This window comes from Neophocaena asiaeorientalis, unplaced genomic scaffold (assembly GCF_003031525.2).
Source record: "Neophocaena asiaeorientalis asiaeorientalis breed wild unplaced genomic scaffold, Neophocaena_asiaeorientalis_V1.1 scaffold346, whole genome shotgun sequence".
In the NCBI taxonomy this organism is placed as follows: domain Eukaryota; kingdom Metazoa; phylum Chordata; class Mammalia; order Artiodactyla; family Phocoenidae; genus Neophocaena; species Neophocaena asiaeorientalis.
Genome location: NW_020175400.1, coordinates 2,692,764 through 2,716,702, shown reverse-complemented (window position 1 = coordinate 2,716,702; position 23,939 = coordinate 2,692,764). Strand labels below are relative to the sequence as shown.

The following is a 23,939-nucleotide window of genomic DNA, read 5'->3' as shown; positions in this document are numbered from 1 at the left end:
CACACACACACACACACACGGAGGCGGAAGTCAATTTTCTGACTTCCGGAGCTGCCCCAAAGCTCTGTTCCCAGTGTTCCCCCCACCCCAACCCCCTGCCCTCACTGATCCTTGTCCTGATTAATTTATTCTCACTCATTAAAGTAGGTAAAAATGCTTCCCCAAACCAGACATCTCTTGCCTTTCCAGAAGTACCTCTAGCCTCTTTATCATCACTCTTCTGGGTCTCATTATCTTTGGGGAGCTATTCAGTATGAGTTAACATTCTGGCCCCATCTTGAAATAATCAATGTGAATATCCAAATTAATTACCCTCCAGATGGATCTCCTGCAGAAAAAAACTTCACTAATCTGAAGAAGATGGTTACAGTTGTGAAAAACATGTAAAATCAAAGAAATGTTTTTTTGTTTAATGTACATGAAGAACACCAAAGAGAAGTTCCAACAAATTCAGTTATCAATTTGGAAAAACATGATTTAATATAACATTCTGCCAGTTGATCAGACAGAAAAGAGCAGGCACAAAATGTTTAATTGTTGTTCTAACTTGTAGTTGAGGGAGTTGATGGGTCTCGAGTGTGGCGTGGTAAGAAAAGCTCTGGACAGACATCAGAGATCTGTCCTCTAATCCTGACTTTGTGATATCAAGCAAGTCAAGACTCTACTTTTCTCATCTGTAAAGTGGTGGTGGGGGGGGGCGATATCGTCGCTCAGAGGTATTGTGAAGATTGAGAGACGTGACCAGCCCAGTCCTTGACTCAGAGGTTGGTTGCTCAGAAACTTGCCCTCTCTGAGAACCTTAGACTGCCATCTTAGTCAGCTCAGGCTGCTATAACAAAATACAGTAGACTGGGATGCTTAAACAACAGATACTTATTTTTCAAAGTTCCAGAGGCTGGAAAGTCTAAGATCAAGGTGCTAGCAGGTTTGTTTACGGGTGAGGGCCCTCTTCCTGGCTTTGCAGATGGCCACCTTCTCACTGTGTCCTTGCATGGTGGAGAGAGAGAGAAAGAAAGAGAGAGCTCTGGTCTCTCATCGTCCTCTTATAAGGGCACCAGTCCCATCACGGGGGCTTCACCCTCATGACTTCTTCTAAGCCTGATTATGTCCCAAAGATCCCACCTTGAAATACCATCACATGCAGGGTAGGGGGTAGGGCTTCAGTATGTGGATGTTGGGGGGACACAAACATTCAGTCCTTAACACTCCCCATCATGTACTGAGTTAAACTGGTGCTTCTCAGCCTCGTGATTGTCTCCCCATACCATCCTCCCATCCTGCCTTTCTGCCCCCATTGCCCACTCCTTCTCACTGTGACAGTAGTTGTCTGTGTTTCCCTCATGCACTTCCACCCCCAGGTTGTGAACCCTACAAGGTCAGGCACTGTGTCTTGCTAATCTCTGAATTTTATTGACTCAACACGTAAGAGCCAAAAGAAAACATAGGCAGAGGCCAGCTCAGTTCCGATAATGTCTCTGGTTTGGTCCCAGATGCCAGCCACGTGTTCCTAGAGGCATTCCTCATCCGTGTGCTCACTCTCCAAACAAATCTCTTGGTCTGAGTAAATCTCTTCTCAGTGGACAAATATTTTTCCTGAAATGGAAAATTTGTTTTACTTTACCTGAGGCTGTGCTTTGAGCAGAGTGGAGGGCCTGCTGAGAAGGGCATTCTCTGGGGAAGCTGAGGAAACATCCTGAGCCCTTGTCTCCTAAAGAGTCCCAGCACCTGCTCTGACCCCTGGCCGGCGTCTTGGCTCAAACCCAGGGAAAGACATTATCAGCCACTTGAAATTGAGGTTCTCAGGAGAGAAACGGGAGCAGCTGTGAGGCAGCGCTCTGTGGGGCCGACGCAAAGGGAGCTTTTCCCTTGGGAGGGCTTCCCAGGATGACGTGACCCCTCTGCTTTCTGTCCCATCACTGAAGTGTCCCTTGGGCTTGGGCTTTGCTGAAGGAGAGGGAAGCCGAGGGCAGACCCGTGTCTGTGGAGCGAACCTCTGTGTTGGGAACAAAGTCAGGGCCATGGGCTGGTTGGGCTTCCAGTCAAGTGCTGAGTTCCCAGACGCTGACATTCGAAAGTCACCAACCCTTGAGAAGGTGGCCGCTCATTTTGCCGGATGACCTATTAAACCTCAAGAGTGAGTTCTAGGTGAATCCCAGAGGTAGCTGTGGATGTCTGGGGGAATCCTGCAGACAGATGGCTCTGCACTGAGTGTTCCTTCTGCCCAGTGCCTGGAATTTAGGTTGGGGATAAATTAAATTACTACTTTTTTTTTTTTTTTTTTTGCGATATGCGGGCCTCTCACTGCTGTGGCCTCTCCCGTTGCGGAACACAGGGTCTGGACGCGCAGGCTTAGCGGCCATGGCTCAAGGGCCCAGCCGCTCTGCGGCATGTGGGATCCTCCCAGACCGGGGCACGAACCCATGTCCCCTGCATCGGCAAATGGACTCTCAACCACTGCACCACCAGGGAAGCCCACTACTTTTTTTAACATTACAATATTTAATTATTATCCTGATATTCTTTCTAGTCTTCAGTGGAGTTGTATCATATGTGACTTAACTTGTATAGATCCAAGTCTTTACACCAAGAAAGACACACACACACACACACACACACACACACACACACACACACTTCCTTTGTGCTGGCCCCTCAACCGGCCTCTCCACTCAGACAAGTACAGGCCCCACGGTGTGTGAGCTGGGAGCCTCACATCTGCTGGTAGTGCCAGGGCCTATGTGCCTTTCCTGCGAGAGGGAGCATCGTGCTGCATCCTCTCATTTAAAGATTTGAGTTTGTTTTTTTAAAAATTCATTTATTTTACTTCATTTTTGGCTGCGTTGGGTCTTCATTGCTGTGCGCGGGCTTTCTCTAGTTGCGGCGAGCAGGGGCCACTCTTCGTTGCGGTGCGCAGCCTTCTCATTGCGGTGGCTTCTCTTGTTGCGGAGCACGAGCTCTAGGTGCACGGGCTTCAGTAGTTGCAGCACACAGGCTTAGTAGTTGTGGCATGCAGGCCCTAGAGCACATGGGCTTCAGTAGTTGTGGCACATGGGCTCAGTAGTTGTGGCTCTCGGGCTCTAGAGCGCAGGCTCAGTAGTTGTGGTGCACAGGCTTAGTTGCCCCGCGGCATGTGGGATCTTCCTGGACCAGGGATTGAACCCTTGTCCCCAGCATTGGCAGGCGGATTCTTAACCACTGTGCCACCAGGGAAGTCAAAGATTTGGGGGTTTTATATTTCACAGCACAGCCCTAACCTCAGGCCACCAGTGCCGTCTATGTTAATGCAGTCCCAGCCACCTGCCTGGCACTGGACAAGAGCTACCTGGGCTCCGCTTACAGACAGTGTGTTCCTTCCTTCCTGAAGGGTATTCTGGGGGGTGATTTGACTGTAGTTGATAGCTTGACCTTTTAACTTGAGGATCAGGCTACGGGTGAAACGTGACACCACTACACTAACAGAATGACCCTGAGGAGGAGAGAGCAAGGTTAAAACAGGAGAAGGGGTCACTCCCGAATGACCCCTTTGTCGTGACTGTTGGGCTTGCTGGAGGCCCAGGTCGTGGTCTGAGTGTTTGTCCTTTCTCCTGTGTGTTGCCAGCTTCCAACTCAACAAGCAGATTTGTATCAGGAGTGGCCTCCCAGGGCTCCCCGTGTTGCTTAGAAGCCCCTGGTCGGCCATAGCCTTAAAAACAGACAACTCTGGAATACACGTATGCTAATTTGATGTATTTTTAAAGCTAGAGGCTGGCCGTTGACTATTTAAGATACCTTAAGCCTCATTTACACTGGTTCTAGATAACTAATATTTTAAAGGATGACTAATAGAGTCATAGGAGTCTCCGGAATGAAAGCATCTATTTTCCTCATCACGCCTATTTTATCATCCAAACAAGCACTGGACGCAGTGGTCAAGGCCTCAGTTGAAGTCCTAACTCTGCCCTTGATTAGCAGAGTGACAAGTGACCATGGCCAAGCCTTTCACTCTCTGGGCCGCAGGGTCCCCATGGTTGACAACAGCTGCCCATTTCACAAACTTGTTATCAAAGGCAAATGAAAGCAACAAGGTCCTGCTGTATAGCACAGGGAACTGTCTTCAATATCCTATAATAAGCCATAAGGGAAACAAATCTGAAACAGAGTATGTATATAACTGAATCACTTTGCTGTACACCAGAAACTAACACAACGTTGTAAATCAACTATACTTTAATTTAAAATTTTAATTAATTTAAAAAGTAAAAATAAATGTTTTAAAAAGCAAATGAAATCCTATACAGAAAGGACTTTGAAAAATTGTGAAGTGCTATAAGTAAATAAAATGTTCTGTGTTCAAAGAAGGAGGTAAATAAATAATGGTGATGGAGCCATGACTAGTACCTCAGATGCTCCTGACTTCCTTTGGTAAAGGGCTTGGGGAACATCCTTAATGTGCCCAAAGTCATGAAAGGAGAGGCCCTAGGTTTCAGTCCAGGTGATATTCCTTTGCTCTAGTAAGGTTCCAGCGACCTTTGTCTTCAATGTATCTCAGCTCATTCTTGCAGATAATTAGAGCATGATAACCTTCCCTCCTGTTTCCTTTTTCTCTGTGAAATCATGAGCCCTATTACTTCCTTGTGAAGGAGGAGAAGCAGGACTTCTCAGATGACTCCCACGGATCTCCACAACCCCTGAGTGGACCCTGCATTTGGGATCTTCTCTTCCACATGGTTCCTTTTCAGTTCATATCATCTCCTTTGTTGGTCCCGAGTCATTTGTCAGGATTGGGCTGGGAAGGAGGACCTCTAGTTGAATTCTAACCACCTGCACTCCCATTGGGAGAAGGCTCAGGAGAGGTTGAACCCAAGGACATTTTAAATACAAGTATCTTCATTAGAGTTGTGCTAACATTAAAGAGTTTTAGACTATTTTCAGGAACAAATCCTACTGAGCCAATTTGATTCCATGTTGATTTTTTTAATATAATACAGTTAAATTTTATCTTCATCAGGTTTATTTTCCATTTAACTTTTGCTACAAAGCTTGGAATCAGTTTTTGTTCGTATTGTATGTTACTGACCGTAGAAAGTTCTCTTATGGCTCTCCTTTTCATCAAGACCAATTCTCTAAGTTAAACTTTGCAAGCCTAAATGCTTTTATGAAAACTGGATTCTTTTGTCAAAATTTAGGCAATACTAGATTATACCACATGCTGTTTAAATTGTTACCAATTTTATTCTGATTCGATTCTTTCTACCTGTAGTAGCCGTTGTGAAGTGAACAGGAGGCTAATAGTATACATTTATTTTATTTTATTTATTTACTTTTTAAAATTTATTTATTTATTTATAGCTGCCTTGGGTCTTCGTTGCTGCGCGTGGGCTTTCTCTAGCTGAGGCGAGCAGGGGCTACTATTCATTGCGGTGCACGAGCTTCTCATTGCAGTGGCTTCTCTTGTTGCGGAGCTTGGGCTCTAGGCGCGCGGGCTTTGGTAGTTGTGGCACACAGGCTCAGTAGTGGCGGACGGGTTTAGCTGCTCCTCAGCATGTGGGATCTTCCCGGACCAGGGCTCGAACCCGTGTCCCCTGCATTGGCAGGTGGATTCTTAACCACTGTGCCACCAGGGAAGTCCAGTATACATTTATTTATCAACTGGTTCATCTTTTAAATTGTGATCAGTATCACAGACAGATAGAAGTAGAGATAGAGTGGAAGAAAATAGCCTAGAGTCAAAATGGTAGGGCTGTTCAATGTCATTAATTATTAGGAAAATGCAAATCAAACCACAAGAGATGCCGCTTCATACCCACTAGGATGGCAGTAATAATTTTTCTAATGGAAAATAACAGGTGTTGGCAAGGATGTGGAGAAATTGGAACCCTTGTACGTTGTTGGTGGGAATGTAGAATGTTTCAGCTGCTTTGGAAAACTGTTTGGAGGTTCCTCAAAAAGTTCAGCATGGAATTACCAGATGACCCAGAAACACCACTCCTTGGTATATACCCAAAAGAATTAGAAACAGGTATTCAATCAAAAACTGGTACACAAGCGTTCATATCAGCACTCTTCATAATAGCCACAAGGTGGAAGCAATCCAAGTGTCCATCAACAAATGAATGAGTAAACAAAATGTGGTATATCCATGAAATGAAATAAAAAGGAATGAAGTACTGACACAGGCTACAACATGAACTAACCTCGAAAACATAATGTAGGTGAAAAATCACAAGACAAAAAGTCACACGTTGTATGATTCCATTTACATGAAATATCCCGAATATGTAAATTCATAGAGACAGAAAGCAGATGAATGGTTGCCCAGGGCTGGGGGAAGGGGAGAATGGGGAGTGATTGCTTAACGCATATAGGGTTTCCTTGTGGAGTGATGAAATGTTCTGAAAGTAGGTAAAGGTGATGATTGCACAATGTTGTTACTGTACTAAATGCCACTGAATTGTATACTTTAAGATGGTTAATTCCATGTTATGTGAATTTTAACTCAAAAAGATAGTGGGGGCAAAATGATGGGCTGCATAAAATGTACTATTTTACTCTAAGACCAGTAAAGATCATTGACCAGGAGTCATAAAAACTCTACTTTGCTAGATGTCTCCTTTAAAGAAAATAACACAAACTCTTTTTTTTTTTTTATGAAATTAGCTTTTAGAAAGATGGCTGTGTGAGAAAAAAACAACAACAATGCTTGAGCAAGTAGATTGCCTATTTCTGATCTATGTTGTATTATAGGTGAAGCTTTTCTGAAGAGGCTTTAAAATATCAATAGATACATTTTAGAACAACGTGAAATACTAAGAGTTAGGACCAGGTTTCAGGGAACAGTGACAGAAAGAAAGAGGAGACTTTGGAAGAACTAGAGGGAATACTGTGATTTGATGGGGGCTGTGGAGTGTCAGGGGCACTGAAAAAGCTTTTTGAACCAAAGACATGTCCAGCTAAAAACCTTGTAGGGGACATGTGTCACTTTTCTGCTGCCCAGCATCCATTCTTCCTCTCCAGGGGCACACAAATTTCCTTTTGGGGAAGTTCCTCTCTCCCATTGCATGTAGGTAGTAAATCAAGGTTGCCCTGCCCACCCACTCTGAAATTCCCTGCTTCTAGACACCTCACTCCTGGGATATTGACTCTTTCCAGGTGGGTGGGGGGCAGTGATGTTGCTGACTGTGTAAAGAGCACATCGCTAGAGCAGCCCCCTGGTTTCCTTCCTGGATCCTATGCTCTTCAAGCCCGGTTCTCCAGACTCTTGTCCATTTGGTGAGCACCCCAGCATCCCTGTAATATAAGAGGAGTTAAGTTAGTTGGAGTTGGGTTTTGTTGCTTTAACCAAAGCAGCCTGTTTGATACAAATTTAAAATGCCAAGGAGTAGCGGCTGATGGGCATTTGGTTCACTGGGAAGAACTTGCTGGGAGTCGGCGGGGGGCTCAACCTCAGACAACATATCCTAAACACCTACTGTGTGCCAGGCCTTGGGCCGATTTGGTAGAGAGGTACTGGAGAGGATCAAAGGGAATAACGGCTAAGTCTGGGTCCCATAGCTATAAAGTGATTTGATCTACAACCAAGGGACCCAAGTCCCATAAGGAAGAATGGAAAAAAAAAAAGAAAAAAAAAAAGAATTGGTCACCCACAGATTTAGGGCAAAGATGAGCATTAGTCGGCTTTTTTTTCAACTGTCTTATAAACAGCCCAGCAACCATCTGTCCTTGCTCATGTGAACTCCATCTGCCCAAAGGCAGCATATGTGTGTGTGTGTGTGTGTGTGTGTGTGTGTGTGTGCGCGCGCGCGCGCGCACGCGCATGTCTGGAGGGATGTGGGAGGGAGGGAGGTCCAGATTTTCCCTTGTGGTCTTTCCCTTTGGGGAATTCCGTTAGCATAGCCAGATGTTGATTATAAGTAGGTTCAGAAGATAAAGACATGCTGGCCTCTAGATTTTGTTGTGATCTTCTAGCTTCTTTCTTAGTAACAGGATTCATTAACCACTGACCACAGCATGACATTGGACAAAATACCATCTAGATAAGTAAAGAAGTAGAAGACATCACTTCTGCTTTCTGGGAGTCAGGAATAAAACATGCCCAGATGCTAACTCTAAGAATAGCTTTTTAAAATGTAGAAATGCATGCAAATTAGTGTAGTAAAAAATGAGTATTGAAATGTGAAGCAAGACATAAAGTTTTACTATAGGACATAAATACCTGAATAATGGAGAGATACACCATGTTTGGTTTTTGTTTTTGTTTTTGTTTTTTGCGGTACGTGGGCCTCTCACTGCTGTGGCCTCTCCCGTTGCGGAGCACGGGCTCTGGACGCGCAGACTCAGTGGCCATGGTTCATGGGCCCAGACGCTCTGCGGCATGTGGGATCCTCCCAGACCGGGGCACGAACCTGTGTCCCCTGCATCAGCAGGCAGACTCTCAACCACTGCGCCACCAGGGAAACCCCCATGTTTGTTTTTTTATCTTTTGGCCGTGCTGTGTGGCATGTGGGATCTTAGTTCCCCAACCAGGGATCGAACCCTACATTGGAAGTGTGGAGTCTTAACCACTGGACCACCAGGGAAGCCCCTCACACCATGTTTTTGAATGGGACAAGTCGTTGATTTTTTTAATATAATACAGTTAAATTTTATCTTCATCAGGTTTATTTTCCATTTAACTTTTGCTACAAAGCTTGGAATCAGTTTTTGTTCGTATTGTATGTTACTGACCGTAGAAAGTTCTCTTATGGCTCTCCTTTTCATCAAGACCAATTCTCTAAGTTAAACTTTGCAAGCCTAAATGCTTTTATGAAAACTGGATTCTTTTGTCAAAATTTAGGCAATACTAGATTATACCACATGCTGTTTAAATTGTTACCAATTTTATTCTGATTCGATTCTTTCTACCTGTAGTAGCCGTTGTGAAGTGAACAGGAGGCTAATAGTATACATTTATTTTATTTTATTTATTTACTTTTTAAAATTTATTTATTTATTTATAGCTGCCTTGGGTCTTCGTTGCTGCGCGTGGGCTTTCTCTAGCTGAGGCGAGCAGGGGCTACTATTCATTGCGGTGCACGAGCTTCTCATTGCAGTGGCTTCTCTTGTTGCGGAGCTTGGGCTCTAGGCGCGCGGGCTTTGGTAGTTGTGGCACACAGGCTCAGTAGTGGCGGACGGGTTTAGCTGCTCCTCAGCATGTGGGATCTTCCCGGACCAGGGCTCGAACCCGTGTCCCCTGCATTGGCAGGTGGATTCTTAACCACTGTGCCACCAGGGAAGTCCAGTATACATTTATTTATCAACTGGTTCATCTTTTAAATTGTGATCAGTATCACAGACAGATAGAAGTAGAGATAGAGTGGAAGAAAATAGCCTAGAGTCAAAATGGTAGGGCTGTTCAATGTCATTAATTATTAGGAAAATGCAAATCAAACCACAAGAGATGCCGCTTCATACCCACTAGGATGGCAGTAATAATTTTTCTAATGGAAAATAACAGGTGTTGGCAAGGATGTGGAGAAATTGGAACCCTTGTACGTTGTTGGTGGGAATGTAGAATGTTTCAGCTGCTTTGGAAAACTGTTTGGAGGTTCCTCAAAAAGTTCAGCATGGAATTACCAGATGACCCAGAAACACCACTCCTTGGTATATACCCAAAAGAATTAGAAACAGGTATTCAATCAAAAACTGGTACACAAGCGTTCATATCAGCACTCTTCATAATAGCCACAAGGTGGAAGCAATCCAAGTGTCCATCAACAAATGAATGAGTAAACAAAATGTGGTATATCCATGAAATGAAATAAAAAGGAATGAAGTACTGACACAGGCTACAACATGAACTAACCTCGAAAACATAATGTAGGTGAAAAATCACAAGACAAAAAGTCACACGTTGTATGATTCCATTTACATGAAATATCCCGAATATGTAAATTCATAGAGACAGAAAGCAGATGAATGGTTGCCCAGGGCTGGGGGAAGGGGAGAATGGGGAGTGATTGCTTAACGCATATAGGGTTTCCTTGTGGAGTGATGAAATGTTCTGAAAGTAGGTAAAGGTGATGATTGCACAATGTTGTTACTGTACTAAATGCCACTGAATTGTATACTTTAAGATGGTTAATTCCATGTTATGTGAATTTTAACTCAAAAAGATAGTGGGGGCAAAATGATGGGCTGCATAAAATGTACTATTTTACTCTAAGACCAGTAAAGATCATTGACCAGGAGTCATAAAAACTCTACTTTGCTAGATGTCTCCTTTAAAGAAAATAACACAAACTCTTTTTTTTTTTTTATGAAATTAGCTTTTAGAAAGATGGCTGTGTGAGAAAAAAACAACAACAATGCTTGAGCAAGTAGATTGCCTATTTCTGATCTATGTTGTATTATAGGTGAAGCTTTTCTGAAGAGGCTTTAAAATATCAATAGATACATTTTAGAACAACGTGAAATACTAAGAGTTAGGACCAGGTTTCAGGGAACAGTGACAGAAAGAAAGAGGAGACTTTGGAAGAACTAGAGGGAATACTGTGATTTGATGGGGGCTGTGGAGTGTCAGGGGCACTGAAAAAGCTTTTTGAACCAAAGACATGTCCAGCTAAAAACCTTGTAGGGGACATGTGTCACTTTTCTGCTGCCCAGCATCCATTCTTCCTCTCCAGGGGCACACAAATTTCCTTTTGGGGAAGTTCCTCTCTCCCATTGCATGTAGGTAGTAAATCAAGGTTGCCCTGCCCACCCACTCTGAAATTCCCTGCTTCTAGACACCTCACTCCTGGGATATTGACTCTTTCCAGGTGGGTGGGGGGCAGTGATGTTGCTGACTGTGTAAAGAGCACATCGCTAGAGCAGCCCCCTGGTTTCCTTCCTGGATCCTATGCTCTTCAAGCCCGGTTCTCCAGACTCTTGTCCATTTGGTGAGCACCCCAGCATCCCTGTAATATAAGAGGAGTTAAGTTAGTTGGAGTTGGGTTTTGTTGCTTTAACCAAAGCAGCCTGTTTGATACAAATTTAAAATGCCAAGGAGTAGCGGCTGATGGGCATTTGGTTCACTGGGAAGAACTTGCTGGGAGTCGGCGGGGGGCTCAACCTCAGACAACATATCCTAAACACCTACTGTGTGCCAGGCCTTGGGCCGATTTGGTAGAGAGGTACTGGAGAGGATCAAAGGGAATAACGGCTAAGTCTGGGTCCCATAGCTATAAAGTGATTTGATCTACAACCAAGGGACCCAAGTCCCATAAGGAAGAATGGAAAAAAAAAAAGAAAAAAAAAAAGAATTGGTCACCCACAGATTTAGGGCAAAGATGAGCATTAGTCGGCTTTTTTTTCAACTGTCTTATAAACAGCCCAGCAACCATCTGTCCTTGCTCATGTGAACTCCATCTGCCCAAAGGCAGCATATGTGTGTGTGTGTGTGTGTGTGTGTGTGTGTGTGTGCGCGCGCGCGCGCGCACGCGCATGTCTGGAGGGATGTGGGAGGGAGGGAGGTCCAGATTTTCCCTTGTGGTCTTTCCCTTTGGGGAATTCCGTTAGCATAGCCAGATGTTGATTATAAGTAGGTTCAGAAGATAAAGACATGCTGGCCTCTAGATTTTGTTGTGATCTTCTAGCTTCTTTCTTAGTAACAGGATTCATTAACCACTGACCACAGCATGACATTGGACAAAATACCATCTAGATAAGTAAAGAAGTAGAAGACATCACTTCTGCTTTCTGGGAGTCAGGAATAAAACATGCCCAGATGCTAACTCTAAGAATAGCTTTTTAAAATGTAGAAATGCATGCAAATTAGTGTAGTAAAAAATGAGTATTGAAATGTGAAGCAAGACATAAAGTTTTACTATAGGACATAAATACCTGAATAATGGAGAGATACACCATGTTTGGTTTTTGTTTTTGTTTTTGTTTTTTGCGGTACGTGGGCCTCTCACTGCTGTGGCCTCTCCCGTTGCGGAGCACGGGCTCTGGACGCGCAGACTCAGTGGCCATGGTTCATGGGCCCAGACGCTCTGCGGCATGTGGGATCCTCCCAGACCGGGGCACGAACCTGTGTCCCCTGCATCAGCAGGCAGACTCTCAACCACTGCGCCACCAGGGAAACCCCCATGTTTGTTTTTTTATCTTTTGGCCGTGCTGTGTGGCATGTGGGATCTTAGTTCCCCAACCAGGGATCGAACCCTACATTGGAAGTGTGGAGTCTTAACCACTGGACCACCAGGGAAGCCCCTCACACCATGTTTTTGAATGGGACAAGTCGAAACTGTAAAGATATCAGTTCTTCCCAAAGTAGTATATGTTTGGTGTGTTTCCAATTTAAAACTCCAAAATTTTTCATAGAACAAGCTAATCCTATAGTTCATCTGGAAACTAAAATGCCAAAAGTCTGCCAAGAAAATTTTGAAAAAGTAGAGTGAAGTAGGCATGCACCATCAACTCTCAAAATATTCCATAAAGCTGTATTAATTAAAGTGGTACCATATTGGCATAAGAATAGACAAAGAAATCGATGAACCAGAATAGAAAATGCAGAAACAAATCCAGATATTTAATTGAGAACTTGGTATATATTTAAAATGACCGTTGAAATCAGTAGGGGAAGGATGGGCCATTTATGGAGTAAGGACAACTAGCTAACTAGTTGAATTAGATTAAAAATGAATTAGATCTTTACTTCACATCATTTTCAAAAATAAGTGACTTCAGGGTAATACATTTTTAAAAACTATAGGAATAATAGAAGGAATATTGCTGAATATATTTATAACTGGGTGTTGGAATAGCCCCTTTTAAAGCAAAATGCAAAACACAAAGGTTTTAACAGAAAAAATTAATAAATTTAACCACAAAATATAAAAAGCTATATAAGATGAAAAATAAAATTAAAATATACAATAGACTGGAGAAAACCCTTGCAAAATATAATATATAATGACTTAATGTAGGAGTGATAAAAATAAAAAAGGAAAAAGAAAACTATAATAGAAAAATGGACAAAGGATATGAACAGACAATTCACAGAAAAGAAGTACAAATTGCTAATAAACACATGAATCAAGGAAATGCAAATTCAAGTAAGAAACTTTTTTTCTGCCATAGATTGGATCAACCTTAAGAAACACAAATTGAAATATAATACCCATTTTTTGCCTATCACAGTAGTCAAAACACCAATTTTTTTTCTTTTTTTTTTGCGGTACACAGGCCTCTCACTGTTGTGGGCTCTCCCGTTGCTGAGCACAGGCACCAGACGCGCAGGCTCAGGGGCCATGGCTCATGGGCCCAGCCGCTCCGCGGCATGTGGGATCCTCCTGGACCGGGGCACAAACCCGTGTCCCCTGCATCAGCAGTTGGACTCTCAACCACTGCACCACCGGGGAAACCCTAAAACACCAATTATTGATGAGGCTGAGGAAGACAGGTACTTTCATACACAATTGGTAGGAATGTAAATTGGTCCCTCTCTTTTGGGAGGCAGTTCGGTGGTACTATAAAATTTTAAATGCACACAGTTCTTGGTTTTATTTCTCATTCTCTAGCCCCCCTCCGTATTTCCCTCATCACTGGGTAGTCAAGGCCTGGCTTCTTTATAGCATAGCACCAGACTTCCAAGGAGGTATTATACAAGCAGAAGCTGCCAGGCTTCTGAAGGGCCAGGCCCAGATCTGCACAGCAGGCCTCCCACCACGTCCAGCAGACCGGACAAGTCACAGGCCAGCCTAGATTCATGGCGGTGGGGTAGGGGGGGTAGGAATCTAGCTCCTGACGGGAAGAATGGCTTGTGGGGGCAGGAATAGGTGGAATTATTTGGCGGCTATATTTTCAGACAAACTACCCCATAGGTAGTTAGAGTAAAACATATTCCTCCATGTACCACTTCAGCAACATCTCTTAAATGTTTCCAGGGACTTCCCTGGTGGCGCAGTGGTTAAGAATCTGCCTGCCAATGCAGGGGACGCAGGTTCGAGCCCTGGTCCGGGAAGATCCCACATGCCGCGGAGCAACTAAGCCCGTGCGCCACAACTACTGAACCTGCGATCTAGAGCCCGGGAGCCACAACTACTGAGCCCACATGCTACAACTACTGAAGCCTGCACGCCTAGAGCCCGTGCTCCGCAACAAGAGAAGCCACCACAGTGAGAAGCCTGCGCACCGCAACGAAGAGCAGCCCACACTCACCGCAACCAGAGAAAGCCTGCACACAGCAACGAAGACCCAAGGCAGCCCAAAATAAATAAATTTTAAAAATTAAATATTTCCATATTTATATAAATTTCAAAATATTCTGTTGTTTTGGTCCAGATTTCTTCCCTGAACTGAACCACGTGAGTGGGCACCTATTCTAACCCATGTCCCCTGCATCAGCAGGTGGACTCTCAACCACTGTGCCACCAGGGAAGCCCTGGTTTTTACTTTCTTAATGTTTTTCGTATGATCTGTGGATCAGTTATGAAGACAAACAAAAACACAATAAAGCTCCACCACAGTAAATTCTATGCAAAAACTCAATTTTGTAAGCCCTGGTGTTGGGTTACTGTGATGTTAATTAAAAAGTGTTTTATCAGTAGGTGGTATTGTCATAAAATTATAGACAGTGAAACTTCCACTGTGTACAACTGACCTTACACTGAACTGAGAAAGTCCCAGGCAGTCACCTGTCTACACACCATGCACACACGCATGCACACACACAGGAACAGCTTGAGAATTTCATCCCAGCCCAGTCTGAGAATGGTGCTGAGTAGCCTGGAAGGAGAACAACAGCCAAACACCAATCATGCCACAGCCAAGTTCACATCATCCTGATGCATATGATTTTTTAAGCATATCTTTGTCTTTTCAGATTTACTAAGTGGGTCTGTATTCTGTTCATCCTCAAGTCCTCCCTACGTGCTTCGTGTGTTTCGAGTGCCCTGAGGATAGACACAAAGGAGAATGAGCCCAGGCCCTGCAGGTGGCAGGGAGGAGTGTGCTTGAAAAAGGTGTATTTTAATCAAGCCTCGTGGGTGCTAGGGTGTGCAGGATACTTTTCCAGGGGGCACAGAGGCAGGGAGCTTCCCAAAAAACCTGATTGGAAGTGACTCTTGAGTGGACGGTGGTTCAGGTTTTTTGGAACTTAGGCAAAAGAGGTAAGCAGGCACCAAGGTGGCACCTCCTAAGCCAAGCTACTAGGACTCAAGCAATGGAGGGCCGTGGCCAGGTTTGTGTGTTAGTTATCCCTCCACTGGTGGGGGGATGCCAGAGTCGATGGGAGCAAGACTAGAGGCTGAGAGGCCACTTGGGGGGCAATTGCCAAGATTCAGAGGCGGTGACAGGACCTTGAATCTGGAGCATGGCATCAGGATTGATCACCTGTGTCATGATTATACAGGAAATCTGAGTAGCCAAAAGGAAATTTTATGCTTTTGTCATCTTTTCTATGATTATATTATATTCTAAATGAGATCAGAGGATAAGTAAATGAAATTTAACCCATTCTTCTGACATTTTTAACCTCAGCACATTTCTGTTTTTAATTTATATTGTAAACAAAATTTTCTCCGAACTTCTCCTCCAGGAACAATCAGAAGTTTGGCTTCTTGGACCACTACCCTCCCCGTATGCACAGTTTATTGTCCAACTTAGTAGTCTGAAACCCTTTATAAATTCGGTTATCTAAATCTTGTATAGTATTCAGCTGTCCTATTGACATTATTTTATAAGCTTGCTTTTTGTTACTGTCATAATCCACTTATCTCTTAAAAATGCCTTTGCCTGCTTTCTAAAGGCCGTGGTCTCTGCGCTGAGATTTGCACCTGTGGTTGATGCTGGCAAGTGGTTTCATGTCCTTAGGTCTTAAAAATACTCTTCCTTGGGCTTCCCTGGTGGCGCAGTGGTTGAGAGTCCGCCTGCCGATGCAGGGGACACGGGTTCGTGCCCCGGTCCGGGAAGATCCCACGTGCTGCGGAGCGGCTGGGCCCGTGAGCCATGGCCGCTGAGCCTGCGCGTCCGGAGCCTGTGCTCCGCAACGGAAGACGCCACAGCAGTGAGAGGCCCGCGTACCGCAAAAAAAAAAAAAAAATACTCTTCCTTCTCCTCCCTGCCCCCAGAGGGGAAGCTTATCTGGGAACTGGCTTGCTTAAGGTGATGACTTCCCTTCTCTTAAATTTGTGTAGATTTAATGAATTGCCAAAAACAGAGAGTAAATCTGGTTTAATTTAAGAAGAGGGTCTGGGATCATCTGGTCTGATAGAAATGATAGGCACAAATCGGCAAGCAGGTTAAGGTAAATTCTTAATAAAATGTTCACCACTGTGATACACTACAGAGGTGAAGGATTGATGTCATTACCATTTTATATTATATGTCTCTAGTTTAATACAGAACACAAATCCTGCTCATGCATCAAGCTTGGGCTCAAAGCTGAAGAAGAGAAACCAATAGCAGTTTCAGAAAATGGGATCATCTTGCCCTGTGGTTGTGAACTATAATCATTTCTTAATTGTAACTTAGAACACCTTGTTTTCCCAGTGATTAACTAGTTTGTGATTTTTGCACTTCCTACCAAGGACCAGAGTCACTGTGTTTTCACGAAGGACAGTTGTTAGGGTGGTATCATGCCTTGCTTATGCTAACAAGACTTTATCCTTCATTAATCCAACAAATATTTACATTGCTCTGCCCTTCTAGCACATTCTCCAGAGCATACAGTGTGCCCCCCAGCACACACACACACACACACACACACACACACACACACGCACAAGGCACTTAACAGACTCTTAGGAGGCTTTGCAGCCCTTCCCAGTTTAACAAGGCAGCAGGTTTGGTTCATGGGGTAACCCCTGCAGCTGTGGCCTGCCTTACTGGGGGAAGGCAAAGAAGTGAGCATTTAGTTTGCATAGGTGCCATGCTAGCTATTTTATATACATTAGCTCATTTGATAATGAGGCTAACCTTGTCAAGTAGCATGTGTTCAAAATGTATTAGTTGCTTTCTTTCTATTCTACATTATGGAAATAACCCATGTTGAATTAATTTATTATGGAAATAACCCATGTTGAATTAATTAACACCTTAAATTTGAAATCCTGTCTGTATAAGCATGCTCTGGTTGATTTCTAAAGCTAATCTGATGCATTAAATGGGAAAAGGAGATAAATCATGGCATGGATATAAGGTTTAAAAAATCTCATATTTGTGCTTAGTGAACAGAATTTGTCAGGAAAAAAAAAAGAGGTTGAAAAGCTCTTGCTCCAAAGTTTTTTTAGAGCATTATTCAAGGAGTGTGGGAAAATTGACCTCTCCTCTCCTTCTTTCTTAGATATATTCCACCTTTGATCTGGGGGAAAAGTGGACACATCCAAACAGCCTTGTATGGGAAGATGGGAAGGGTGAGGTCACCACACCCATATGGGCACCGGAAGTTCATCACCATGTCTGACGGAGCCACTTCAACCTTTGACCTCTTCGAGCCCTTGGCTGAGCACTGTGTGGGAGGTAAGCTAGTTTAGGTCATATGATTGGGCCATCACTCAGGGAAGGGGAACTAGTCCATGAGGGAGCCTCAATATAAATGCTCGAGCCATTGATACTTACCATCGCATTCAGGGTCCTGTAGGAAGTCTGCTGAGGTGCATCACTTAGGAGCAACCGGCAAGGACTGGCTCCAGCGTGTGCTTGCCGGGCGCCTTGTAGGGCTCTTCAGAAAGCATTGTTGAATACAGTTTTTTAGTCCTCTTGTGAAATAGAAAAGCTTGGTATAAGAACTTGGAGCCCAGGACCAGGCCTCTGGTTTGATGACAGCAACAGAAGCTGGACTATTCTAAGTGCTTTATGTATGCTATTATCTCATTTAATCCTCACAACAACCCTGAGAAGTCAGTGCCTTATTATCCCTACTTTACTGATGAGGAAACTGAAGCTTAGAGATGCAGTGTAGCTGGTCTTGTTTGTTGGACAACAGCAGATAACAAAGGCTCTCATATACCCTCTGCTTAGGTTTCCAGAGGTCTGGGACACCTATATCTCAGAAACAACCACTGTTTCTACTGGTGATAAAACTCATTGCTCTGTGCAGACTGCACAATAAACATTCATAAAAAGCTTCACAATGAGGACTTCTGAGGAAGTGGAGTTAGATGGCTGCATCCTTTGAATGCTGTTACTACTGGAAGAGGACATGTCTTTTGAGTTCTGTAGTATTCAAAGGCACCTAGTTTTTTACAGGAGCTCAGTCAATATTTAGAGGTAAATTCCAGTAAATGTAATATAGCTCTCAGTTATTTAAAGCACTTAGAACCTCTGAGTAACTAGTGACAACTTAGCTTATGTTCCCTCTGTCTGGAATGCTTGTCCCAGACCTTCACACAATTGCCTCTTTGTCATTTAGCTCTCAGCCCCGATGTCACCTCAGAGGGATGGTCCCTGACTCCTCTAACCAGTGTTTCCTTCCCAGGAAATCCATCACACCTTCCTGCTCTAGTTCTTCATGGTACCTGCCACTCTCTGAGCTTATTTGCATAGTTGTTTATCATCTGTCTGCTAGAATGTAGGAATCCCCAGAGTCGAATAAACAGTCACAGAAGAAGTGAATAAATGAATAGTTTAGGAGTTCACACTGTGTTTCTAAGCCTTGTAGCTGATCTTTCAAATATTTATTTCTCTACCATTTAAAAAAAGTTAAATATTTTTTCCCTTGCTTCTAATGCTCTGACTTCTTCTACTATTAAAGCACAAAATTTAAGCAATTTAATTTAACCTGCTCTTCTAGGACTGAAGTGGAAAGTTGAAAAGGACGAAACTGATTCTTTTTTGTGATTCTCTGTGTCTTTCTATCACCCTTGTGCCCAGAAAGGATTGATGAAGGTGGTTCTGGAAGGCAGAAATGCTTCCAAGAAACGCTCTAAGAAAAGCAGCCGTTTTTCCTTTTTAATGATTTCTTCCTGACAACAAAAGGAATAAATACTCACTCATAGAAAATGTAGATAATGTAGAAACATTTAAAAAAAAGAAAAGAATCATCTGTAATCCCACACCCAGCATACCACTGTTAGCGTTTTGTTCCATTTACCTTCGGTTCTATGCAAAGTTTTTCTAAAATTTAAATTACTACACATTATATTATAAATTATAATATAAATATTTCCCCATATCGTTAAAAGTCTAAAAGTCTTCAATAACAAAAGTCTAACAATTGCTTAATAGTCTCCAATGTGGTCATACCATAATTTAATCATTCTGGTTTTGGGCATTTAGCTTGCTTATAATTTTGTTGCTCTCAATCCTTTGATAATCCTTTGATATCAATCCTTTGATAATCCTTACTCATAAAATTTAAGGCAAGATTCCAAGAATTGGAATTACAAGGTCAAGGTTTATAAAAAATTTTAAGTTTCTTTATGCATATTGCGTACGAATTTTAAAATTGTTCTTATCTAAACTTTCGGAAGGAAAATTTAAGATTAGATTTAATAACCCAAACACCACTTTTCTTTTAAAGAAAAACACATATTCATATTTTTAAGTAGGTAGTTCATGCTCATGATAGAATATTCAAAAGGTACTAAAGAACATACAGTAAAAGTGTAAGTCTCTCTCCCACCCTAACAGTGGTACCCACTGTTAGGATTCTTGTGTTTGATTCCAGAGCTAGTGGAAGCGTTTATAAACATAGATGTCTTTTCCCCCCCAACAAATAGTAGCATATCATAACCCTTTTCTGCACCTTGCTTTTTCCACTTAATACATATTAGAGAGCTTGCCATATCAGTGTATGTAAAGATGTCTCATTATTTTTAAGGGCTACATAATATTTCATCGTTTGGATATGCAAAAATTTATTTAAGCAGACCCCTATTTCTGGACATTTATGTTATATTCAGTCTTTTGCTATTACAATCTATACTGTAGATATATTGTTTTGTGTATGTACAATGTATCTGTAAGATAAATACCTGAAAGTAAAATTGCTGGATCAAAGAGGTCTATACAAACACTGCTTTTTATTTTTCCATTCATTCATTCATACAGAATTTCATATAGAAATTAAGAGTAATGCTTGGAAACTTGTATAAGAATTTGGCAGAGTGATTTTATATCCATTGAATCTAATAATTAAAAAATTGAGATTTGAATCTTTTTCATTTCATTTTTCTAGTAATTAATTTTGATTGTATTTTATTTTTCAAAAGCATCTGTCCATAATTATTGGAACTTTTAAAAACTGACCCTTCACCACAGATAATTTGAGAAGCACTGCTATAGAGAGTTCCAGCTAGAGGGAAAGATATTCTTTCCCAGAGAAATGAGTGACAAGATGTATGTTAAATTCTCTCCTACTGTTGGCTAAGCCAGTGAAGTGTAGTTGTGACCATTTATCATGTCACTATTTATTGGCTATCTCGGAATCTCCTCCTCCACCACATAGATGATGTTACCATGGTCATCTGCCCTGGAATTGCCAATCACAGTGAGAAGCAGTACATCCGCACCTTTGTTGACTACGCCCAGAAAAATGGCTATCGGTGTGCCGTGCTGAACCACCTGGGCGCCTTGCCCAACATTGAACTGACCTCGCCACGCATGTTCACCTACGGTAAGCTTGGGGCACAGCCAAGTGGAGAACCCCTTATTTCTGTTCCCACTCCAAGGGTGCTGCTACTTCTGCTTCTGCCTTACTTTTCTAAGTTTAGAATTTGTGCCCATCTGAAAGAGCTGGTGGGGCACACAATTGTAACAGCAGCCCATGTGTACTGGGCATTTGAGAAGCCATGCCTCACATCAGCCTCTCAACTGGGCACTGGAACAACCCCTATCTCAGCCGATCTCAGAGGCAGAAACTAAAGCTCACAGGGGAAGGTCTTGCACAGCACCCCCTGCTGGTAAGTTAATGCCTTTCATCACTATGCCCTCCTGATGCTCATTCCTCAGGACTCTTGTGAGTGGCAGGCCAGCGCTGTGATGAGGCATGTGGATGTTAGTGGGAAGGGAGTCTGGCACATTAATAACTCAGTGGGTTTCAGGCTGCTTGAGGACGGGAACTGGATCTCATATTTAGTCAAATGCTTCTTGAGTTTCATCGAAGTCCTTTGTTAGGTAAGGCTCTGTGTTCTGGACCGCTCGTTCTTAAATCTTATTTAACTCTCCCTTCAGATTAACTGAACACACATAAATAATAAACATTAAAATATGTGTCTGTATATGTACCAACATTTGTGGTGTTTATAACCACATCAATTATAAGGTGTTTTCATGGGAAACAAATGAAAATTACATTTATAATCTCACCATAACTAATTTTCTCTTTCTTCGTCCTCCCATTCTTTTATCTGTGTGCACATAGTTTTTATTTAGATGCAGTCATAGTGTGTATATCTATGGTAACTTAATTTAAATAACTTTATATTCACTAACATAAAGATGCATAGTCATTATATTTAATCTTTTTAAAGAGCCACATTGCTGTGATTACCCTGTTATAGTTTATTTAACCATTCCTCTTTGTAGCCATTTAGGTTATTTAAAGTTTTTCAGCGTTTTAAATAATGATGCTATAAATATTTTTTCATAGAACTTTTTTCTCCTCTTTAATGTCTTCTTGGGAGTAAATTTCCAGGAGTAGAATTTCAGAGTCAGCATTTTTTATGCACTTCTTGTCAGATTGTCCTCCAGTAATATTGCTCCAGTTTTTTCCACCCTTAGTGGCATGTGAGGGCGGGTAAGGAAGCGTGAGCGGGGGCACCTGCTCTGTGCCAGGCTGGGGGCTCCCATCCCACTGCTCCTCCGTGTGCACTCCCACCTAAAGACACCCATTTTACAGCCTCCCTTCTGTTCAACAGTTTGGTCAGTAGCTTGAAGATACAGGTGAAGCTCCAGATTTACACATAACACAGGCACATGGGGAGTCGTGAGTAAGTGAGACAGGTTTGGATCAAAAGGCAGAAAAAGGCAGTATCTAACAAAAATGAAAACAATGGAGAACAATTATAAGGTCCTGTACTTGGATATACAAATTTGGGTGCTCAAGTAGAGGATGGGGAAGTGTGGCTTGGCTGCAGGGTCTGGGACGGGAGTGCTACCTAACAGCACGAAGTGCCAACAAGACGAGAAATGCCCGTGAGAACACTTAACGTGTGCCCAGCACAGTACCGCTGTTTCCCATGGACGTGATCTCTTCCATCTCCACAGCAGCCCTTGAGGCAGTGAGTGAAATTGTGATGGAGAGACTGAAGCACAGAGAGTTTAAGTAATTCAGGCAGGGAGAGAGCCCGTAAGTGGAAGAGCCAAGATAAGAGCCTGAATCTTGCCACCCTGGCCTCCAGAATCCTAGGAGAGTAGCTAGGCCTGTGCAGTCCAGGCCCCCGCCCCTCAGAGTGCTGAGCTATAGAGACAGGAGTCTATACTGGGGGGCACTCGCACACAAGTCGAGGAGTCTGGTGGCTAAAGGAGCAGAGACGAGTCGGCTCAGTGTGGGACGTGGTCACAGAGAGGCTACCCAGCCCTGCCACTGGCCAGCTGTGTTACCTTGAATTTGCTTAACCTCAGTTCCAGGTTCTTCAACTGCAAAGTGGGGGTTACAGTTTTACAATTAAATATGGGTCACTAAGGACTTAGCAGGCAATTGAGTGCCTAACATATAGTATCCACTTATTAAATGTTCGACTTATTCAAATACTTGAAGATCCTATAATGCTAGTGAGAGATTAGCAGTGCTCTGTGTGGCCCAGATAAATAAGACGTGTTCTGCAGGGGAAGATGGGAATATCAATAATAATTACAATACAGTATGATGAGTGCACCAGTTGAGAGCGTCTGGTGGGCGCGCAGCAGCAGGGTGGAGAATCCAGCCTGTCTCCATAGGCAAGGGCCACGCGTGGAAGGAAGGGTCCTCCCAGAAAAAGCATTTGAACTGGGTCCTCAAGGTGAGGAGGGGTTGGAGCTCAAAAATAGAGAGATGGGGGCTGTGGGGTAAACAGCCCTATAGCTGCCTTTTAAGAGAGTGGCACATATGGGCTGGCAAGCAGAATTTGAGAAAGGAAAATCCGTGGGGTGACGTGAGTCCATCTAGGGTGAGCTCAGCACCCACATCTTTCATAGTAATTTAACTTACCCTTTTTGTTGTTGTCACCGTTTGTTTCATCAGAATTTTAGAAATAAATCCCTATAGTTTATTATATTTTAGTAGTTTTCCAGAAAGACAGGTACCTAAAGATATGGATGATTTTTCTAGCTGTGCTATTTAGTTCTTTTGTTTATCAGTACATCTTTTAACTGTTGAGGTGCATTGTTTAACCATCGGTTAGTAAGGTCAAACAAATGTGACCTGAGGTCAAAAATCCAGAACTTAAGACACTTGAAATCCAAACAAAAAAGTCTCTGGGGGCTTCCCTGGTGGTGCAGTAGTTGAGAGTCCACCTCGATGCAGGGGACACGGGTTCCAGTCCGGGAAGATCCCACATGCCGCGGAGCGGCTAGGCCCGTGAGCCATAGCCGCTGAGCCTGCGCGTCTGGAGCCTGTGCTCCGCAACGGGAGAGGCCACAACAGTGAGAGGCCCGCGTACCGCAAAAAAAAAAAAAAAAAAAAAAAGTCTTTGGTAGCTTAAATAAGCTGTTAGTACTTCCTTAAGTGCTATTAATATGACTTTAGTTTAAAAGAATGGGTTTTTAAAGAATGAAATTTTGCTGTTTTCAACAACACAGGTGGACTTGGAGGGCATTATGCTAAGTGAAATAGGTCAGACAGAGAAAGACAAGTAGTGTATGATATCACTTATATATGGAATCTAAAAAATACAACAAACTAGTGAATATAACAAAAAAGAAGCAGATACACAGACATAGAGAACAGACTAGTGGTTACCAGTGGGGAGAGGGAATGGGGGAGGGGCAATATAGAGGATTAAGAGGTAGAAACCTCTTATTTTGTACCTTAGGTATAAAATAAGCTATAAAGGGGAATTCCCTGGTGGTCCAGGAGTCCA

At 43.0% G+C, this 23,939-nt stretch overlaps 1 protein-coding gene across 3 annotated transcripts in view; it reads left to right on the top strand.

The window, feature by feature from the left end:
* The window catches only part of ABHD2 (abhydrolase domain containing 2, acylglycerol lipase), a 110,236-nt gene that overhangs the window by 48,241 nt on the left and 38,056 nt on the right, over positions 1-23,939 (top strand). For all 3 annotated transcript variants that reach the window (XM_024766453.1, XM_024766455.1, XM_024766454.1), the window contains 2 exons: positions 17,282-17,457; positions 20,387-20,554. In XM_024766453.1, coding sequence (XP_024622221.1) covers positions 17,282-17,457; positions 20,387-20,554 — 344 coding nt within the window. The remainder of the gene's footprint in view (positions 1-17,281; positions 17,458-20,386; positions 20,555-23,939) is intronic.